Source organism: Talpa europaea (assembly GCF_964194135.1).
Source record: "Talpa europaea genome assembly, chromosome: 3".
In the NCBI taxonomy this organism is placed as follows: domain Eukaryota; kingdom Metazoa; phylum Chordata; class Mammalia; order Eulipotyphla; family Talpidae; genus Talpa; species Talpa europaea.
In genome coordinates this window covers 129,214,757-129,233,470 of record NC_140069.1, presented here as the reverse complement: position 1 = coordinate 129,233,470, position 18,714 = coordinate 129,214,757, and the positions used below count along the sequence as shown (strand labels likewise).

The window sequence follows — 18,714 nt, the reverse complement described above, 5'->3', positions numbered from 1 at the left end:
TTCCAATTCTACTAAAACTTCAGTTAGAAATCTTTCATAGTTTCATTTAGGAGGTAGATTTTTATTGATTTGGTTTAATTTTTTTTTGTTTATTTTTATTGTGATTTCATTGATATTATTTCTTTAATATTTATTGAGTGCCTACTTCATGGGCCAGATTCTTGTTGAGATACTGTTCCTAGATCTCAGATGCATGTGTGTCTGTGTGTTTCTTTTACGTCCTACTGTTCTTAGTTAATCTGATTTTTCTCTTGAAGTTCATATTTTTATATCCTATGATGGGGATCCTCATTATATGTATTTACCAACATGGATAGTGACCTATAAATCTTATATTTTAGTTCACTGTGCTTAAATAGTGCAGAATTGGTACAATTTGTAGTCCTTGAATAACTCCATTATGGCATAGCCTGTTTGTTGTTTTATTGTGGTTGGTATTTGTTTTGCCAGTCATGAAATACTCGTTTCCTTCTAAAATGCCTAATTAGAATTTTAGGGGGGAAATAATTCTTCCTAGAAATCCGCTAGTGCTGACTAATTGGAAGGAGCAATGCAATATAAAATTGGATTATATGGGCTCAGGAGTCAGCAGCATATTTTTACCCTAAAAACACTAGGTGAACTCTTTTATCTGCTTATTGTTCATTTATCCAGTAACTAATGTCTCAGTGATTGTTATTAATTGGATCATAGTTTAAATTCTTTGTTGAAATCTTACTATTAAAATTTATGATAAGTACTTTTATAATGCAAGGCTCTTTTTGGTATATAAATAATCAACACTCATTTATTAATTATCAGCATGCTTAAAATAATTGGGCACATCTGCATCCCGAGTTTACCTTTTACTTAGGCCTTTAGCTTTCATTTTGCCATTTCTAATTGTACCACTGAGTATGATGTCATTGTCGCTTCATTATTTTCTGACAAGGTGATATTTGGAAACATGGACTCTTTGGGGGTAAAATGTTATTTTTATCAACAAAGTAGATACTGGCCCTCCACTTACCACCAACATTCTTGTAAGTGCTGTTTGAAACTCCTTAGTAGTCCTTTGTACTTCCACACCTTTGGTGCATGTTTGAAGCATTCTTGGATGCAGCAGCATTTCTCAATTGCTTCTTCCAATGAGCTGTTCAGCGGGTGCCTAGATAAAGCTTGATTTGGACAGGTGGCAACCCCAAATCATAACCTATCCTTCTTATGCCATATGGAGAAGATCTAACCACTCATTCTGATGCCTGGGGCTACATATTAAGAGCTTCTTTTGAAGGTGTCTGATACGAGTGGAATGCAAACTGGCATATGGGCAACTGAGAACAGGAGCATACATTTACATACACAAGTGCAGTGTAGTGTGTGCTTGGGTAGTCTTGCATTTCAAAATGCAATTTTCTTTCCTTTCTTTCCCTCTCTGTGTCTTTTTTCTCTTCATTTCTCCACTTTCTCTCTCTCCCTCCCTCCTCCTCCCCTTTACTAAATCTAATTACCTAAGAAATAATACCACTAATTGCCAGTTTTCTTTTTTTTTTTTAATGAAAATGAACTCTGCTAAAACATGAGCAAACTTTCAGTCAGCATTCAACATTTATGACAGGTAGAAGAAGTATAGGAAATCTGCATTTTCTGGGCCTTGCTGGTGGCGCAGTGGGTTCAGTGCAGCACTATGAAACTGTTCGCAGCCTCTGCAGCACGGGTTTGATTCCCTGCCAGCCAGGGAGATACCCACATGACACGGCAGACCTCTCCTGTCTTGCCTGCTGTTCCCCTCAGCAGTGTTTTCGGTCCATCTGCCCTTTCTGCTCCCCGCTCTGTCTCTAGTGAATTCTCTTACCCTCCCGTGCCTCTGACCTCTACCCCAACTCTTGTATAAATAAATACATCTTTTTAAAAAATCTGCATTTTCATACCACCTGCCTGGAACATTTTATTGCGTTTTTTGTTGTAGTTGTTGTTGTTGTTGTTCTTTTTTTTTTATATAGAGGCATGTTTTTCTTTCTTTCTTTCTTTCTTTCTTTGTTTGTTTTGTTTATACATGCACTGGGTACAGTCAGAAGCGCGGGAAGGTGAGAGAATTCACCAGAGCCAGAGCGGGGAGCAGAGCAGGCAGAAGGACCGAAGTACACTGCTGAGGGGAGCAGCGGGCGGCAGGAGAGGTCTGCGCGCCATGTGGGACCCTCCTCCGGTGGCCTGGGAGCAGCCGGGGATCGAACCGGCGCCGCAGAGGCTGCGGGCAGCTTCGCAACCCAGTGCTCAACCGCTGCACCACCAGGGAGGCCCGTTGTTGTTGTTGTTGTTGTTGTTGTTGTTATGTGGGACCCTCGCCGGCGGCCGGGGACAGAACTGGCGCTGCAGAGGCTGCAGGCAGCCTCTCAACCCAGCGCTCAACCACTGCGCCACCAGGGGAGGCCCTGCCTGGAACATTTTATAGAGAGTTAATCTAGTGTGTTTTTGACTGCCATGTATTAAAGGTCATTTGTGCTTCTGGATCAGTTTTCACAATATTCAAAATTGAGAATGGGAAGCAAAGATCCATTATCTGTACTTTATCAATTCTTCTGAATCAGAATCTTTCAGGAAAAATATTTTCACCCTGTATTCCAAATACTGATATTATGCCTCTGACAAACACTGTTTCTGCTTGATTATTTCAGCACTTTTATGTAATGGAAAGTTTCACAAACACTTGCAAGAAATCTTTGTGCCCTTGGTTGTCCGCTACGTCGATCTCATGGAATCTTCCATCGCCCAGTCAATTCACAGAGGTTTTGAGCAAGAGACATGGCAACCTGTCAAGTAGGTATCCTGCCTTGTGTCCACTGAGCATCTGCCCCTCCATCCTGCCCTATGACTTTTCCCCCGGCCATCTGTAGTTATTGCTCATGGTGGCCCCTTCCCACGTTGTTTGTTTCTTTACAGGAATATCGCCAACAGTCTTCCCAATGTAGCTCTTCCAAAAGTTCCAAGTCTGCCTCTTAATCTTCCACAGATTCCTAACATTTCTGCTCCTTCGTGGATGGCTTCTTTATATGAGTCCACGTGTGTATTCCTCACTTATTTCCTGGTGGTGTGTTAGCTAGTGCATGGCCTGGGCTGTGTTCTGTGCAGACGTGTTTAGATTGCATGGCATTTCTCATCGTTGGTTGAGGAACACTGTTTTGGGTTTCCTTATTTGACAATTTTTAAGCTGTCAAGCTAAACTTAGCAAATTAATGATAAATGATGTAAATTAAAAAAAAAAAAAAACACTGGTTTGATGTAGTTCATATGTATTCCATGCAACAGCGGTCCTTTTATGGTCCAGTTTATAGACTCGAGCCCAGGGTTCTCATTATCCAGACAAGCAGTGTGAAAAATAGTCCAGGATCCTTGGGTGATTCCAGCTTTGCTGCTGCTCACGTGATTTATCTTGCCCGTGTCGGAAACCATTGTAAGCACAGTTTCAAGAATCTGTTTTTATCTTGGTCTCACCTTTAAACAAAACAATATTGCATATTGCAGAGAAAGTATTATCCTTGATTTCCCAGCACTACCAAGTTCTTTGTCCTTTTATATATCAGTTGAGGTTCCTTCTTATTTTTAAGCAATCTTTCTATCATTAAAAGCCCTATTCATTAACTCCTCTTTGTGATGAACCTACCTTTTGCAGATTCAGTGGTGCTGAGTTGCTGAAGTGAGGGCACTGCTTTGAAATTGATGGATCCTGAATTCAGATCCTAGTCTAGTGATGACTAGGTCTTCATTAGCCACGGCTTCTCACTGCTAAAACATTTACTACATTTATTACACCTGATGGAGGGATATTTTCATGAATATTTCTTTAAACATAAGAAAAATACGCAGCGCATCCTTGGCTCTCAAGAAATGATAACTCCTTCTACTCTAAAATATTATCATTATCATCATCATTCATAACTGTATGTTTTCAAAAAGTATCAGCCACACAGCAATCAAATAAATTCAGCAATTGTCCATGCATTGCCCAATATCTCATGTGAAGTCACCTAGAAAGATTAATAGTAAAAAAAAAAATTGAGAAATAGATCTCAGAATTTAGAAACAAAATTTGCCCAATTTCTCGTGATAAGTAAGTGACAGAGGCACTGTTTGAATCTAGGTTTGGTTGACTGCAAAAACTCCACTCTTAACTTATTCTGCTTCCAGAGACTATACAGGTTAAGAATTTGTCCAACCTCCTTTCTAGCCATCCTACCACCAACTGTCAAATCTATTCCGATAGATTTGGCAGTATTTGGCAGTATTTCTTCAAATTGAACATCATCACTGTACTCATAATAATTACTAGAATATTAAGTTACCTGTGAACTTTTTCCTATGGGCAAATGCTTTAGACCATGGAAATGTGTAGACTAAAATCTGTGGATGCTCAGGAATTACCTGGAAAAGAATATAAGCCTTTCTACATTTATAATTCTTATTACTCCTTTATACTGTTTTATAACTTCTCTTCTCCCTCCTCATTCCTCATCTTTTTAACACTATTGTGGGAATTACTTTGCCCAGTTTAAGAATTTCTTTTCACATTCCTATTTTATTAGCTTTGAGATAATTGTGGACCTTGAATCTCATTATTGGTTCCCCTCTTTTTTCATATAATCTGTGTCTCAGGATAGGAATCATGGCATATTGTGGCTTTATAAAGTTCTTGCATCTTCATCAGTCTGGACAAAGAAAAAAATATGTTTTACAAATTAGTCACCATTGACTTTATCTGCAAGGTTATTGACATTAGATGCCTTGTCAAGGTGCCCACAATTATTCATAACACTTTGATGCCATTGCAGTTATTTTTTGGACATTTGTTATAAAGCATAAAGTAGCCAAAGAAATTTCATTTCATATATATATAAGGACTTAAAGATACAACATGATTGATTAAAGATAAGTGATATCAAAATAATCATTTTGTGGAGACTCATTCCTACCTGCTGATGAGTACATCACCTGAAGAGATGCTCCTCCAAATAGCCCCCCCAAATCCAAAATCTTCATTCTGGGTTTGCTTTTTCTTTCTTTCTTTCTTTTTTTTTTTTCCTCTAAAAATGTATGCTGGTAAGGTAAGTTTCCTGCTGGCAATTTTAGAAAATTATCTCAGTATCCATTATTTACATTTGAATTCTTTAATCTGTTAATAATATTTTTAGGAATAAGTCATTGATTAGGAATACTTATAGAATAAAAAAAAATAATAAATTGAATGTTATATATACCCGCTCCAGAGGAGACCTATGTACAATATTTCCATCTATTTAATTATGAAAAAACACTTGTTATTTTAATTACATACCCAATTAAGCACATTTATTGTTCCAAATCTTACCATAGCCTCAAAGAACACAAGCAACAGACCATATTCGATAGAAAGATTTAATTATCACATAGAAATTCTTTTTTTGATGGAGCATTACCTTTACTATTTGGGACTTTGCTTTAATGGTGGTTTATTGTTTTGTGATGCTACTAAAGAATACATACATATTTTAAATAGCTACTAACATTTCTCCAAAGTAAAAAACTGCAAGAAGGTAGATTTACTTCTTTGCCAGCTATATTTGATTTCTCTTAAAACATAGCACCTCTGATCTACCAAATTGAACAGTGGATTTTTTAGGGACATTTGGGATTGTTATTTTTTTTCTTATTTTTATTATACATTGGGCATAAAAGCACATAGTGTTTTCTCCAGCATTTTTCACAGAGTTGCCACATGGTGTTGATGGTACTGTGAGGACGGTGAGTATTGTTAGGAGACATTAGTAAAATGCTTCGAATCGTGTTCAGTGCTTTACATGACTGATCCCCTGAGAACTAAACTCGGAGCACATTTTGGCTAGACAGGAACAACATAAGGTGTTGCTGGCAGGATGGGAGGAGAAAAGCAGCATCATTTGGTGATGGATCTAAGATGCTGAGGTGGGGGTGGATATAGAAATAAGCCACTATTTAGTTAGCCCGAGCAGAAGTACTATAACTTTTTTTTTTAATATTTATTTATTTATTTATTTATGCAAGCACTGGGTACAGTCACAAGCGCGGGAGGGTGAGAGAATTCACCAGAGCCAGAGCAGGGAGCAGATCAGGCAGACTGACAAAGCACACTGCTGAGGGGAACAGTGGGTGGCAGGAGAGGTCTGCACACCATGTGGCACCCTCCCGGAGGCCGGGGATTGAACTGGCACTGCAGAGGCTGCGGGCAGCTTTGCAGCCCAGCACTCAACCACTGCTCCATCAAGGAGGCCCAGAAGTACTATAAGTTTTTAAGCTAGCTCATCAGATATATTTAGCTAAATGATGTGACCATTTAAAATAATTTTTATGATAGTTTTCTACCATCCCCTTGTGATGATTTTATTTCTTTAATTTTTTATACCTAAAGATAGAAATTTTAGGTCAGTGCATGTTAAGCAGTATTGGAAAGCTGAGGAGATAGGAATCATACAGCAGGGTTTTTTTCTTTTCAGTTTCACAAATGTTGTAATATGTTTCAAGATAGTAATATTTTACTTTGAAAACATTGGTTTCCCTATTGGGTGATGTACTGCATAATGACAAGACCTAGTGCCACCTTTTGCCCAAATATGATAAATGCTCTTGAACAAATTACATTCGTACATGGTGAGAAGAGACAGTTCCCTGGAGTCACTTTCCATAGTAGCAAGTGCCTGGCACATCTTGGCTCTACAGTTTGATGTAAGAACCTGAAATACATGATTTTGCCCCAACTTCTGAGCAACCTGGCTATATATCACCCTCAGCAACAACATCACACCACAGCAATCATTTCTATTAGATCAACCTTATACTGAGTAAGGTTTAAAGTTAGAAAAGACACAATGCCTTTTTTTTAAAGATTGATTGATTGATTGATTGATAGAAGCACTGGGTACAGTTAGAAGCGCAGGAGGGTGAGAGAATTCACCAGAGCCAGAGCTGGGAGCAGAACAGGGAAAATGACGAAACACACTGCTGAAGGGAGCAGCGGGCGGCAGAAGAGGTCTGCGCTCCATGTGGGACCCTCACCTGTGGCTGGGGATCCAACCGGCACTGCAAAGGCTGCGGGCAGCTTTGCAAACCAGCGCTCAACCGCTGCGCCACCGGGGAGGCCCCACACAATGCCTTTTAAGACAGACGTAGGATTTGCTTCCCTCCCTGGCCTATTGCTCCCTTCTAGTGCTTGTTACATCTTTACCTGTAACTGAGAAATGGAAGTGTCTTGTGCACGCTGACCTGGACTCAGACAGAAGCCTTTGTGATGACAGCAGCATCTTGCCCAAGTAGAATAGCAAAGCTAGCCTTGCTGTCATTGGATTTTCTTGCATAAACAGGTTTTTTTTTTAACTTCTAGGAGGAAATAGTTATGTGCTTTATCTTTATCTTAGAGATTAGTAAAGAACATTTAAAGTGTTCTTGGGGCCTCCCCGGTGGCGCAGTGGTTGAGCACTGGGTTGCGAAGCTGCTCGCGGCCTCTGCAGCGCCGGTTCGATCCCCGGCTGCTCCCAGGCCACCGGAGGAGGGTCCCACATGGCGCGCAGACCTCTCCTGCCACCCGCTGCTCCCCTCAGCAGTGTACCTCGGTCCTTCTGCCTGCTCTGCTCCCTGCTCTGGCTCTGGTGAATTCTCTCACCCTCCCGTGCTTCTGACTATACCCAGTGCATGTATAAACAAAACAAACAAATAAATAAAATAAATAAAACATGCCTCTATTAAATAAATAAATAAATAAATAAAAATAAAGTGTTTGTTCTTATGTATACAGTTTGATTTCTTTCCTTAACAAAGTATCTTTACCATTTTACCCTCTTTTATAGAACCATACTACTGGGCCTCCCTGGTGGCACAAGGAGTTAAGTCATAGCACTATGGAACTATCAGCAGCCATTGTGGCAGGAGTTCGATGCCCCACCAGGGAGCTACCCACATGGCATAGCAGACCTCTCCGGACTCCCCTACTGCTCCCCTCAGCAGTGTATTTCAGTCAGTCTGCCTGTTCTTTTCCCCACTCTGACTCTGGTGAATCCTCTCACTCCCCGCACCTCTGGCCTGTACCCCAGTTTTTGTATGCATAAATAAATCTTAAAAGAAAATAAAAATAAAACCATACTACTATATGTAGCCCCCTCACCTTTCTTTAGTCATCAAGAAGTGAAAAGGAAGAATGAGAAGATTGAACAAAGAAAATATTAACTATCAGAGATTTTATGTGGTGGTTTTTCATGGCTGGCGTATGATAAGAAAAGGAAGAGAGTGTATTGGTGAATCAAGTAGCTGACAGTTGAAGTTCATCACATTCTTCATTTTTCCTCTTTCTTCTAGCAATGGCTCAGCAACATCAGAAGACCTTTTTTGGAAACTTGATGCACTGCAAATGTTTGTCTTTGATCTCCACTGGCCAGAACAAGAATTTGCCCACCACTTAGAGCAAAGACTTAAACTAATGGCCAGTGATATGATAGAGGCCTGTGTCAAAAGGTAGACATTTTCAAGTTGCTGCTTAATATGCCAGCGCCCAGAATACACTTTTCATCAAATGCCTGTTACATAATCATCACAAGAGGGTTTCAGTATGGACTACTACTCCAAATCTAATGGATAGTAGCTTCGCTGACCCAAATTCTGAGGACCTGTGTAATTGATAAAATTGACCTGATGCTTTTTACAGGCCTCCTAACCATTGCCCTCATCAGCAGCACCCATACCATATTAATCATTTCTGTTGTGCTTATTGCTACCTCTCTGGGAATACTGTGCTTTAAATTCCCAAGGCAGTCCTTCCTGAGACATATGGAAAAGGTCTGTTAAGTACTTTATGCACTATGTACTGTGTCTGTTCCTGTGAAATGGCATGACAAACTCAAAATTATGATCAGTGCCATCAGTTATCATGTTTTCTGGAATTTTCTGTCCATATCAAATGAATTCCAAGTATTCACTTACAGTCTTCACCAAGTATTCACTTACAGTCTTCACTACCTATCCAGAAATCAGTTATGCAGCTTTGGTGCTTCCAAATGTGTCTTCATTTTTTAAATTATTCTTATAAAATCAGCCTTGCATCCTAATTAGTGAAGCATCATTTTTTTCTGTTGCCCTCATCATGCTATGTACAAGAACAGTGCGGAGCAGCATCTGGAAATAACAGATACTTGTTGGAGCAATTAATAACACTTAATTCTTTAAAGCAAGAAAAATCCCATCTTTAGAAGAATGCTTAATGGCCTTCTAAGATGAGACCATGAATTAGATTATTCAATGTTGAAAAAAGTTATGGTTTTTTACATGTGATTTTGATGTCTCAGATCTGTGGCTATTTTAGCAAAACCAGCCTGAAATTGCCTGGTATGCAGTTAACTTTCAAAAACCAAACTGCAAATTTGAGTATTTGAAAGAGAACCTAAATGACATCAGAGAATTATGCATCCTCTCTTGCACATTACAGTTTTCCAGACTGGCGCATAAAGAATTTATTTTGCTTTAATGCAGAAAAGTAAGTAGTTTTTCTACTTGGAAATTAATTCAGTTATGTGAAGTTATGAGGTCTTTCCATTAAAAGTGACACACGAGATGTAACAGCTTCATTTGTGTAGAGATCCTATCTGACTGACTGAAAAAGCAATGTTTAATATAAAATATCTCAGTCTGATCTTCCGTATGAGACACATGAAAGCTTCACCCCACACACTTCCACACGGCTTTTTTGCATGTTTTAAATTAGCATCTTGTAGTGTCGATTTCACTTTTACAAAACAGGTGGGACATATGTCAGAATTTCTTACTCTGAATTCATGTTTTAATGAATAGAACAAGAACTGCATTTGAACTCAAACTGCAAAAGGCAAGCAAAACAACTGACTTGCGCATTCCAGCTTCTGTGTGCACAATGTTTAATGTGTTAGTCGATGCCAAAAAGCAAAGCACCAAACTCTGTGCCCTCGATGGAGGACAAGAGGTAAGTGGATTGAATGTCACCTGTAGAAATGCAGCTTGGGGTAACCTGACAGAAGGATGCAGTTTCCAGAAGTTACTCACTGGACTGGATTTTAAAAAGACCAAGTTCTGCAATACAAGTGTCTGACCTTTTCAATCCTGTAATAATAGGATGCCCTTTTTCCTTTGCTCATGTCAGTGTCTTCTTTTTTATAAACACTGCCTAAAATTTTATAAGTAGCCATTGAGCTTCAGATATACCTTTTAGCAGCTTAGGTGTTGTGTATTTACATAAACCCTGCTTTTCATAAGCAAATGAGAAAGCTATCAGCTTTGTTTAAACAAATTTAGGGTATCAAGAGTTTGCATCTAAAAACCAAGCCAGAGAATATAGCATATGAAATACTTTATGTACACAAAAGTTTCTGTTTTTCAAAGATCAAGTAGTGACATACTTGAAAACTCAGCCTTATTCTTTTCAGTAAATATTCCATTGTTTCCATTTGATTTCTGTTTTATTTGGTTCTATATTCAGAAGTACAGTTTTATATTATCCCAGGATTTATTTTTGTTAAGAGTAGTGGTTAGGTAAAAATAGATCTATACTTCTTAGATTATATGTTTAACCTGACATTTTGTTGCCTTTTTTAACCATTGTGATTACTTGTTCATTCATTTCTTTATTTATGTTTTCTTTCATTGTCTTGTTTTTCCCATGGCGTGATCCAGTTTGGTTGTCAATGGGTAAGTCTCTTTTGTTGTTGTTAAAGTGCATTTTCATTTGAGTTGTTATTTTTGTAAACGTACATTTTTATTTTCATCATCTCAAATTAATATAATTAATTCTGTTTTCCATGGTTTTCATTTCTGTATGTGTATAAAACACTGACAACTAGAGGTTACATAGCAATGGCCCAAAGACACATTAAAACACATGTAAACACTTGTACCTTAACTGATGTCAAGCAAACTGTTTCTATCCATTTAGACCACAAAATCTATAAATTACATCTAAATTTTTAAAGATAATTACCTGAAACCAAATGAATTTACCCTCCTTTAAACTAAATTCTAAATAAATCCAGAAGCAGATTATTAACATTCTCATAAATTTGTGGTATATACTGTCACTAATACTTGAAGAATTTTAGAGTTTGACACTTTAGATGACCTATGACATCTATCAGAATAACTCCTAAATTGGAGTACAAGGAAGCCAGTTGTGGATTTCACTGTGCATCACTGATAATCCTCTTTCCTCCTGTTCAGCCTGGATGTACCAGTCTTCAGAGGCAGGAGCCTTTCCCGTCTGCCATATAAGGTTGTCTTGAGGGAAGTAGTTTGAAAAATTTTGCGCATGTGGGATTATTTATGTTAAATATATATATGTATATATAATGTGTATATATTTGTGGATATTATGTATGTGGATATGATCAGTCAAAATTGTTTTGTGTTCTATGAATAGGTTAAATCTCACTAGTCTTAGAGTTAACAGCTGGGAGTCAAACTCGGGGCCATACTTTATCACTTCAACATGAGTTATTTTCTTTATCTGAATGAGCAGCCAGCTGGCTTGGATATCAATAGCTCACATCTACCTCCTTGCATTTTTCAATGCCCGGATGTAGGCCTGATTGTCTACTCAAGAATATTGCCTTAAGACTCCTCCTAAGCCCACCCATTTCTCTTCAGCTTTCAGGAATCATCTTTTACTTTTTCCTTTGAATCATCTTGCCTCTTTCCATTAATACTGGACTTATCCATTTGTTCTTATTTTAATATGTATTGCAGTACCTGACACACAATAGGCACTTCATAAATATTTGTTGAATGAACAGACTGATTTGTTGTCATGTTGTAAAATCCTCCCGTGTGAGAAACAACTCACTCTAGTATTTAAAAAAGAAAAACAGGCAGCACACAAATGACAAAACATTGTTGCATTGTCAAATGATTCTTTACATTAATAGGTGGATGGTTTTGAAGAGTAATCTGCTACTCTGTTCATTATGTCTGCACCTGTACCTTCTCACCAGAGACAATTAGTTCCCCACAACTTTCACACAATTAATATAGTTCAAAATGTGCAGGTGTAAAACCCATTAGCAACCCTGAAAAGTGGTAAACAAGAATTGTAATGCAAAATGATTTTTTACTTTACTTTTAATCTCCAGTTAAACGCAGATTCTTGACAAAGCTAGATTGACAAAGCTAATTTCTTAGGTGATTTCAAGCGATATAAAAATATATACTGTATAGGCAAACTTAGCAGACATGTTTACCTAAATTTTAAGGGAATTGTCTCCAAAGTTTCTAGTCATTTGCTATATTGTCATTACTGAGATAAAACCTTCCCAGCTCTTTACCCACGGTGCAGTTTTCTGATGAGGCGCGTGACGACACAAAGGTGCTGGGCCACCACCCAGAGCAGTGTTTCATGGACTGATCAGTGAGTGATCTTGCCATGTGACAGCTGTGTAATGAATGAATCAGCAATCTCAGGCCCGTCCCTGGGGGCAGATGTTGAGATCACAAAACCACCAGTGTTGAGAAATCCTTGTCGTTATCCATCCCTGCAGAAAAGCAGATGAGTGTGTAGGCTTTTAGGCAAGCCTGTGTCCTCAGAGCCCCTGCATCATCCCACAGTCCATCTACTGAGGATGAAGCCACCTTAATGGGCAACTCTGGGGCCCCTACTTGTGTGGGATTTGTTCTTAATTACACTAAAATTACAGTAGTCTCCACAACTAACAATGCAGTACTTATAAAATTCATCCCAAGAGAAGGATCAAGATCTTTTAAGGGGGGCCTCCCCGGTGGCGCAGTGGTTGAGCGCTGGGTTGAGGGTTGCGAAGCTGCCCGCAGCCTGTACAGCGCCCGTTCGATCCCCTCTGCTCCCCGGCCTCCGGAGGAGGGTCCCACATGGTGCACAGACCTCTCCTGCCGCCCGCTGCTCCCCTCAGCAGTGTACTTCGTGAATCTGCCTGTTGTGCTCTCCGCTCTAGCTCTGGTGAATTCTCTCACCCTCCCGCGCTTCTGACTGTACCCAGTGCTTGTATGTATGTATAAATAAATAAATAAATAAATCTTTAAAAAAAGAAAAATCTTAAAAAAAAAAAAAGATCTTTTAAGGGTCCTGGATTGCACTGAGAGATGGTTAGTCTTCATTTCTTGTGTGTTTACATGAGGTGAGGTAAATTGGGGACATTTGCCTGAGTGTAAGGGTCCCAGAATTTCAATCCTGGGTCTAATTTCTGAATTGCTGTGCTCCATGAATAAGAATTCCTGAGTGCTTATCTATGCTCAGAGTCATCTGCTGAAGGAGCAGGGCACCAGAGGGAAGATATGGGGAAAATTAACCTAAAAATGAGCTGTCATCCACCTGGTATGTAGGATTTGATTTGAAATACTCTGATAAGAGTTTTACGGGATTTTATTGACAGACAGAAATTTTGCAGATTTTTAATCAAAAATTCCTTCTGAATCTGAATGAGACATCTATCCATTTTAGCTAAGGTAATTGGAATGTCTATGCAAAGACGTTGTATTCTTAACCTGCTTGTGATCTCTTTGTGTGTTTGTCTTTGAAAGCTGTTGGGATCCGTGGATGCATCACTTTTTCTAGCTTTCTAATGTCTGGTGTGGCATATGTAGGTTATTCTCTTTGCAGAAAGATACAGAAAATATAAATTTTGAGGCCACCTTCCACTCCCGCCTGCAGTGCTCCCAGACCACCTCCACCAACTGTGCAGCTGGAAATTCTTATAAGTCAGAACTCAGTAGATTAATTTACAATAGCAAAATTTCATAATCACCTAACAAACTTTACATTATTTGAGTTCCCCTTTAGGTTGTACATTTAAGAAGTATGCTTTTTACCTTTCTTTTTAACTCTTTGTTTTACTCATTCTCTCCCCATCACTTTCTCTTCCTGTCTCCCTGCTTTTGGCTAAGTCAGGTAGCAAGGAAAAGAGCAGCCTAAAGGTGTGTGTGTGTTCTAGGAGAATTTGGTGGCTCCATAGGGTCCATTGCTTTCCCTGCCTTTCAATGAAAAGAGTAAAATCACCCCTGTAATGGCTTATGTCTTCATTTTAAGATTTGCCACAATCAATGCAACCCAAAAGTTTAACGTGTAGAAGCACCACTAATTCATATCAATCGATTTCTGATGATGTTTAATTACTTCTGAGTTAAAAAATGAAATTTATGGCAAAGACAGATAAACACTGAAGAGCCTATAGAAGCAGCTGGTGGCCTGGGTGCCTGGATTGCAGTCTGACCCACAGCACTTTCCATGTAACCAAGAAGTGATGAGCTGAAAGCACATCTCGTGTTTCCCTTTTTTATGCCACCCCAAAGGGGAGCCCCAGTCTCTTACCGGATCTCTACTTCCTGCATAGACACAACTTTGGAGAGAGAAGGCTGTGAAAAGAGAGGGGAAGCCAACAGAGCTCGTTTGCATAAGCTCCTCCACCTCCCACTCAGCTGCACAGCTTCAGCTGGGGATGGGGGAGGTTGTGTGTCTGTGGGGGGCTTCCTGCCCATCAGCCCCTGCCCTGGTCCAGCTGTCCCCAGAGACATGCACAGGTGAGGGCATGCCTGACTCAGAAATTACTAGCCATTTAGGCTGGATCATAACCTCAAACTGGTCGACTTTTTCAGGCCTTTTTTTCTCCTACCTTGTTTTTCTTTTTCTCCCCTTTGCCTTCTCTTTAAGCTGTTCTAAAGAGTGCCAGCACTACTGCAGTAGAAATCCACCCTCCGTGTTTCTGTTCTGTTTGTTCCCTGGGAGCACAGGTATGGGAATCAGTAAGACTTTGGAACTGGCAAGCTTCACTGGGTGAACTCCCCGCCTAGAAAGCTCCACATTAATATACGTGTGGTGAATTTTAGACCATTGTCAACGCAGGCGCACACACAAGCAGAAGCAAGGAATTCACATGCCTTCAAATTATTCTCACTTCTTTATTATTCATGCAGGTAGATGACCACTTGTCACTCTCAGAGCCCAGGGGGAATCACTCCTGCGTTTTCCAAAGCAGACCTAAGTTGATGTTTTGTTCTGTGTGGAAACTTTGAGACATGTTTTCAGAAGAAAAAATAGCTTTCAAAAACTTGCATCTTAGGAAACCATTCAACCAGCAGCTGTTAAGTTGGTCTAATGTTTATCCTGACCTGAGTACTTTTACTCCATGCATTATGTTAGCTGTTCCAAGAAGCCTTGAACCATCAAGATAGGGTTAGTCTTTACAAGTCACATTTTCTGTGAAGTGGCTATTGGGGACAATCGGCTGTCAGATAAATGCTTCTAAAGGAAGAATAACTGTTAAATGAATGTGCCTTCACAAGCCGCAGAAGCCGAAGCTCCTGCTAATTTAAGAATGGGACTCTCTAGTATTCTCTAAAGAAAGCAAAAAAAGAGGCTTTCAGATTTATTTTAAATACATCTTTTTGTATTTACTTAAAGGCGTCTTTTTCATGAGGAAGCAGTAATAAAACTATGGGGAGTGAGTGCTGTTTCATTATACCTTTTATGGCCTATTAATTTGTTACCATCTATTCACTTTTGTTGATGAAATTTTAATTTTGCCCTTGCTTGAGCATATTGTAAGAATTGTATAAACTGCTGCTCCCTGCACTGACAAAAAGGTCCTTTTAGACCGAACAATTGGGAGCTCATTTTATTTCTAGAGCACATTTAAAATAACTTATGAATGAGAGTTGTCAGACATGAAATGCTGTATTAATTAAATCTTTTTCCAGTCTTTTTGCTTCTCCAGCTAAACCAACCCTTTAGAAAAATACACGGCCACCTTAATTATAGAGGAGAAGACAAAAAGTAGCCTTCACATTCCTCCGCCTGAATAAGAATAAGAACTCAATTCATCTATATAATAACCCCATTAGCTGCTTAACTCAACGGTGCACATGGGAAACATTTCAAACCACAATGTAAAGAGTGTTGATTGGGTGGATCGTTTTCAAGGTTTTGTTCTTCTCATGTTCAAAATGATCATTTTAAGTAAATCTGATATGTCATAACTAGTAGCTTTAAAGCATTTATGACTTATGACAAAAGTTTTGCATCCATTTCAACTAATGCATCTTTATCTTTTCCTATCCAGCAACAGTACCATTCAAAAATAGATGATTTGATTGACAGCACTGTAAAAGAAATCATTTCACTGCTGGTTTCAAAGGTAAGGTTTATTTATTCACCTTTTGAAATCCAATTAGTGTTCAACTGATAATTTTTAGAAATATCTGGCTTTTGTTTTTAAATACCTTCTTGGAAAAATAGCAGTTAGAAAAAAGAGACAAGAAAGGTTTAAGTTTGAACAATAGTTGCAAACAGACTGTGAACACTTCTGATTTTTGGTTTGTAATTAATTTGGGCTTTTATGGCAGTTGTTCTTTTAAAAATAACTCTTTCTTCCAGCAGTACCGTATTGTTCTGCATTCATGTTCTGCTATTTGTTTTCGCTCCAGGGCTGAGTTGAGTAGTCATCAGTTCTTTACTCCCTTTGTTGTGGTGACCCCACTGGCGCTTTGGAATGGGCCTCAGAGGAAGATAGAGAAAGCTGTTGGGGTTGTGTCTGAGGTCTCCACTCCCAAGAGTCTCCCACAGTTTCCTATTTGATGGCCCACATATCTTAGACATAAGTTGTGGCCTTTAATTGTGTAAGAACAGATGAGGCATTAATGAGTGTTCATGGAATGATTAGGTGATTTCAGGTCCCACTGAGGTATAATGCACTGCCCTGGGTGACATTTGAGATCAGGGTCTGATAGAGAAAAAGGCAGGAAGTGAGAGGATCAGGGTCTGAAGGAGGGTGAAGAGCTCGAATGGGTGTGTGTTCCCAGAGGCCCTTTCTCTTGGAGACAAACCTCCCTTACTCCTGCAAGGCTCCATCAAACAACCCCAAGTCAGGCCCATAAAACTGCCAGAAGAATATACCAAAAGCAAAGGGAAACCTCACTCCCCCATCTGGTAAGCAAATACAAGACCAGTTTAGAAAAGAAAAAACAGAGATGAGCTTAAAGCATGAAAAATAATAATTTAAGGAATACAAAAACCTACAATAACATACTATTTTATCTAGCAATTGGCTTGGCTGTTTTTAAGCGAAACCCCAGTATTAGAAACAGTGAGAGGGATCACTTCCATTTCCTATAAATGGAAGTATAAATGGTTTCAATGTTTATCTAACTATCTAGAAGATAGTTTGGAAATATATCAAGTATATTAACACCCTTTGACCCTGTAGTTCCTTTTTTCATTTTCTCTTGCTACTCATAGAGATGCACTAAACATATATACATTAGTATTTGTCATATTATTTCTAATGAAAAATTGGAGGCAATTTTCATATCTAACATGAAGGAAATGTTGACTTATGAAACATCTAAGAAGCATGCTTTCAAAGATTATCAACAAATAATGATAACAAGAACATTAAATCTTACCAAGGAAAGTATGTAAGAAATCCCATATCTGTTCCACCTTATATTAAAGTTAATTAAGTTGACCAATCAGTGGGAGAGTGGAAAGAGCTAGACACTCTTACCATTTCTTCATGTTACTGGCTGAAAGTCCTTGCACGGCTCAGTTGCCTCCCTGGTGGCACAGGTGGTTGAGCGCCGCGCTGTGAAGCAGTCCGCAGCCTCTGCACTGCGGGTTCGATCCCAGCCAGCCGGCAAGAATCCGACACAACGTCTTGTCTTCCCTCTCCTGTCTTGCCTGCTGCTCCCCTCAGCAGTGTATTTTGGTAGTCTGCGTGTTCTGCAACCCACTCTGTCTCTGGTGAATCCTCTCACCCTCCCACGACTCTGGCCTGTACCGCAGCTCTTGCATAAAAATAAATAAATCTTTAAAAAAATAATTAAAAAAAGCTGGAGTATGGAATGAAAGAAAATCTACAACTTTTCTCAGTCTCAAAATGAAGCTCATTCTCTGCATTTCTGTTTGGAGGCCCGTATCTCTTCTCCCCTGGCTCTTATTGCACACACACTGCTGGAGTTGGAAGAGAACCCTAAGATTATCCAGCAGGAACTTCTCAGACACATTTGCTACATTTGTAAGATGTGTTTTTATGCACGTCTATAGTGTTTATAAGATCTATTTCATGTAATTAAATATTTGCAACACCAATCAAAGCAAACAAAGCTGGTCTGATTGAGAAGGACATGGCGAGCCCTCCCTGGGTGGCCTCGTCTCCAAGGCAGGCCTTACCACCAGCGTCCACCAGCAAGTCCAGCACCCTTGTGCACAGATAGAAGACACAGCAGATGGAGCCAGGACTTGACCTCCAGTGTCCCCGCATCTTTCCTGGACACCACACAGAATCCATAAGACCAGAGAAGAAAAGACTGGTTGCTTCATGTCTCCAGTTTCCTGCATCCCCTTTATATCCAGGTGGAACTGACCAGCCTGTGGGTCCCTCCTGGGAGATTTGTGCCACCCAGAATACAGGCTGGAGCAGGCAGGCATGTGGGGGTGGCTCTAAGTCATGTAGATGGGGATGGAATTCATTTTAACAAGAAGATGCAGAAAAACTGAGGGCTGTAATTAAGAACCAGTTCTGGGAAATTGTCAACAGAACAAAAAATGAGAAAATCACCGTGTTCCTAATGTGGTCTGGTAATAGGGGATCAGTAAATTCTGGGTAGGATTAAAAAGATCATAGCAAAATGTTGAGCCTACTAAGTACTCAGTTATTGCAATAAGGGTCTTAGGAAAGAGTATATTTTCTCACTAAGTAGGTA

General features: G+C 39.4%; 1 protein-coding gene across 15 annotated transcripts in view; it reads left to right on the top strand.

The window, feature by feature from the left end:
* Positions 1 to 18,714, top strand: part of CADPS2 (calcium dependent secretion activator 2) — a gene marked incomplete at both ends in the record, with an annotated part of 405,485 nt that overhangs the window by 346,633 nt on the left and 40,138 nt on the right. For 5 of the 15 annotated variants that reach the window (XM_084229261.1, XM_084229258.1, XM_084229267.1 and 2 more), the window contains 5 exons: positions 2,655 to 2,796; positions 8,335 to 8,490; positions 9,820 to 9,967; positions 10,675 to 10,689; positions 16,074 to 16,148. In XM_084229261.1, coding sequence (XP_084085387.1) covers positions 2,655 to 2,796; positions 8,335 to 8,490; positions 9,820 to 9,967; positions 10,675 to 10,689; positions 16,074 to 16,148 — 536 coding nt within the window. Of the gene's footprint in view, positions 1 to 2,654; positions 2,797 to 2,919; positions 3,040 to 8,334; positions 8,491 to 9,819; positions 9,968 to 10,674; positions 10,690 to 16,073; positions 16,149 to 18,714 lie in introns of all 15 variants that reach the window. The other 10 variants (XM_084229256.1, XM_084229260.1, XM_084229268.1 and 7 more) reach the window with 3 other exon arrangements.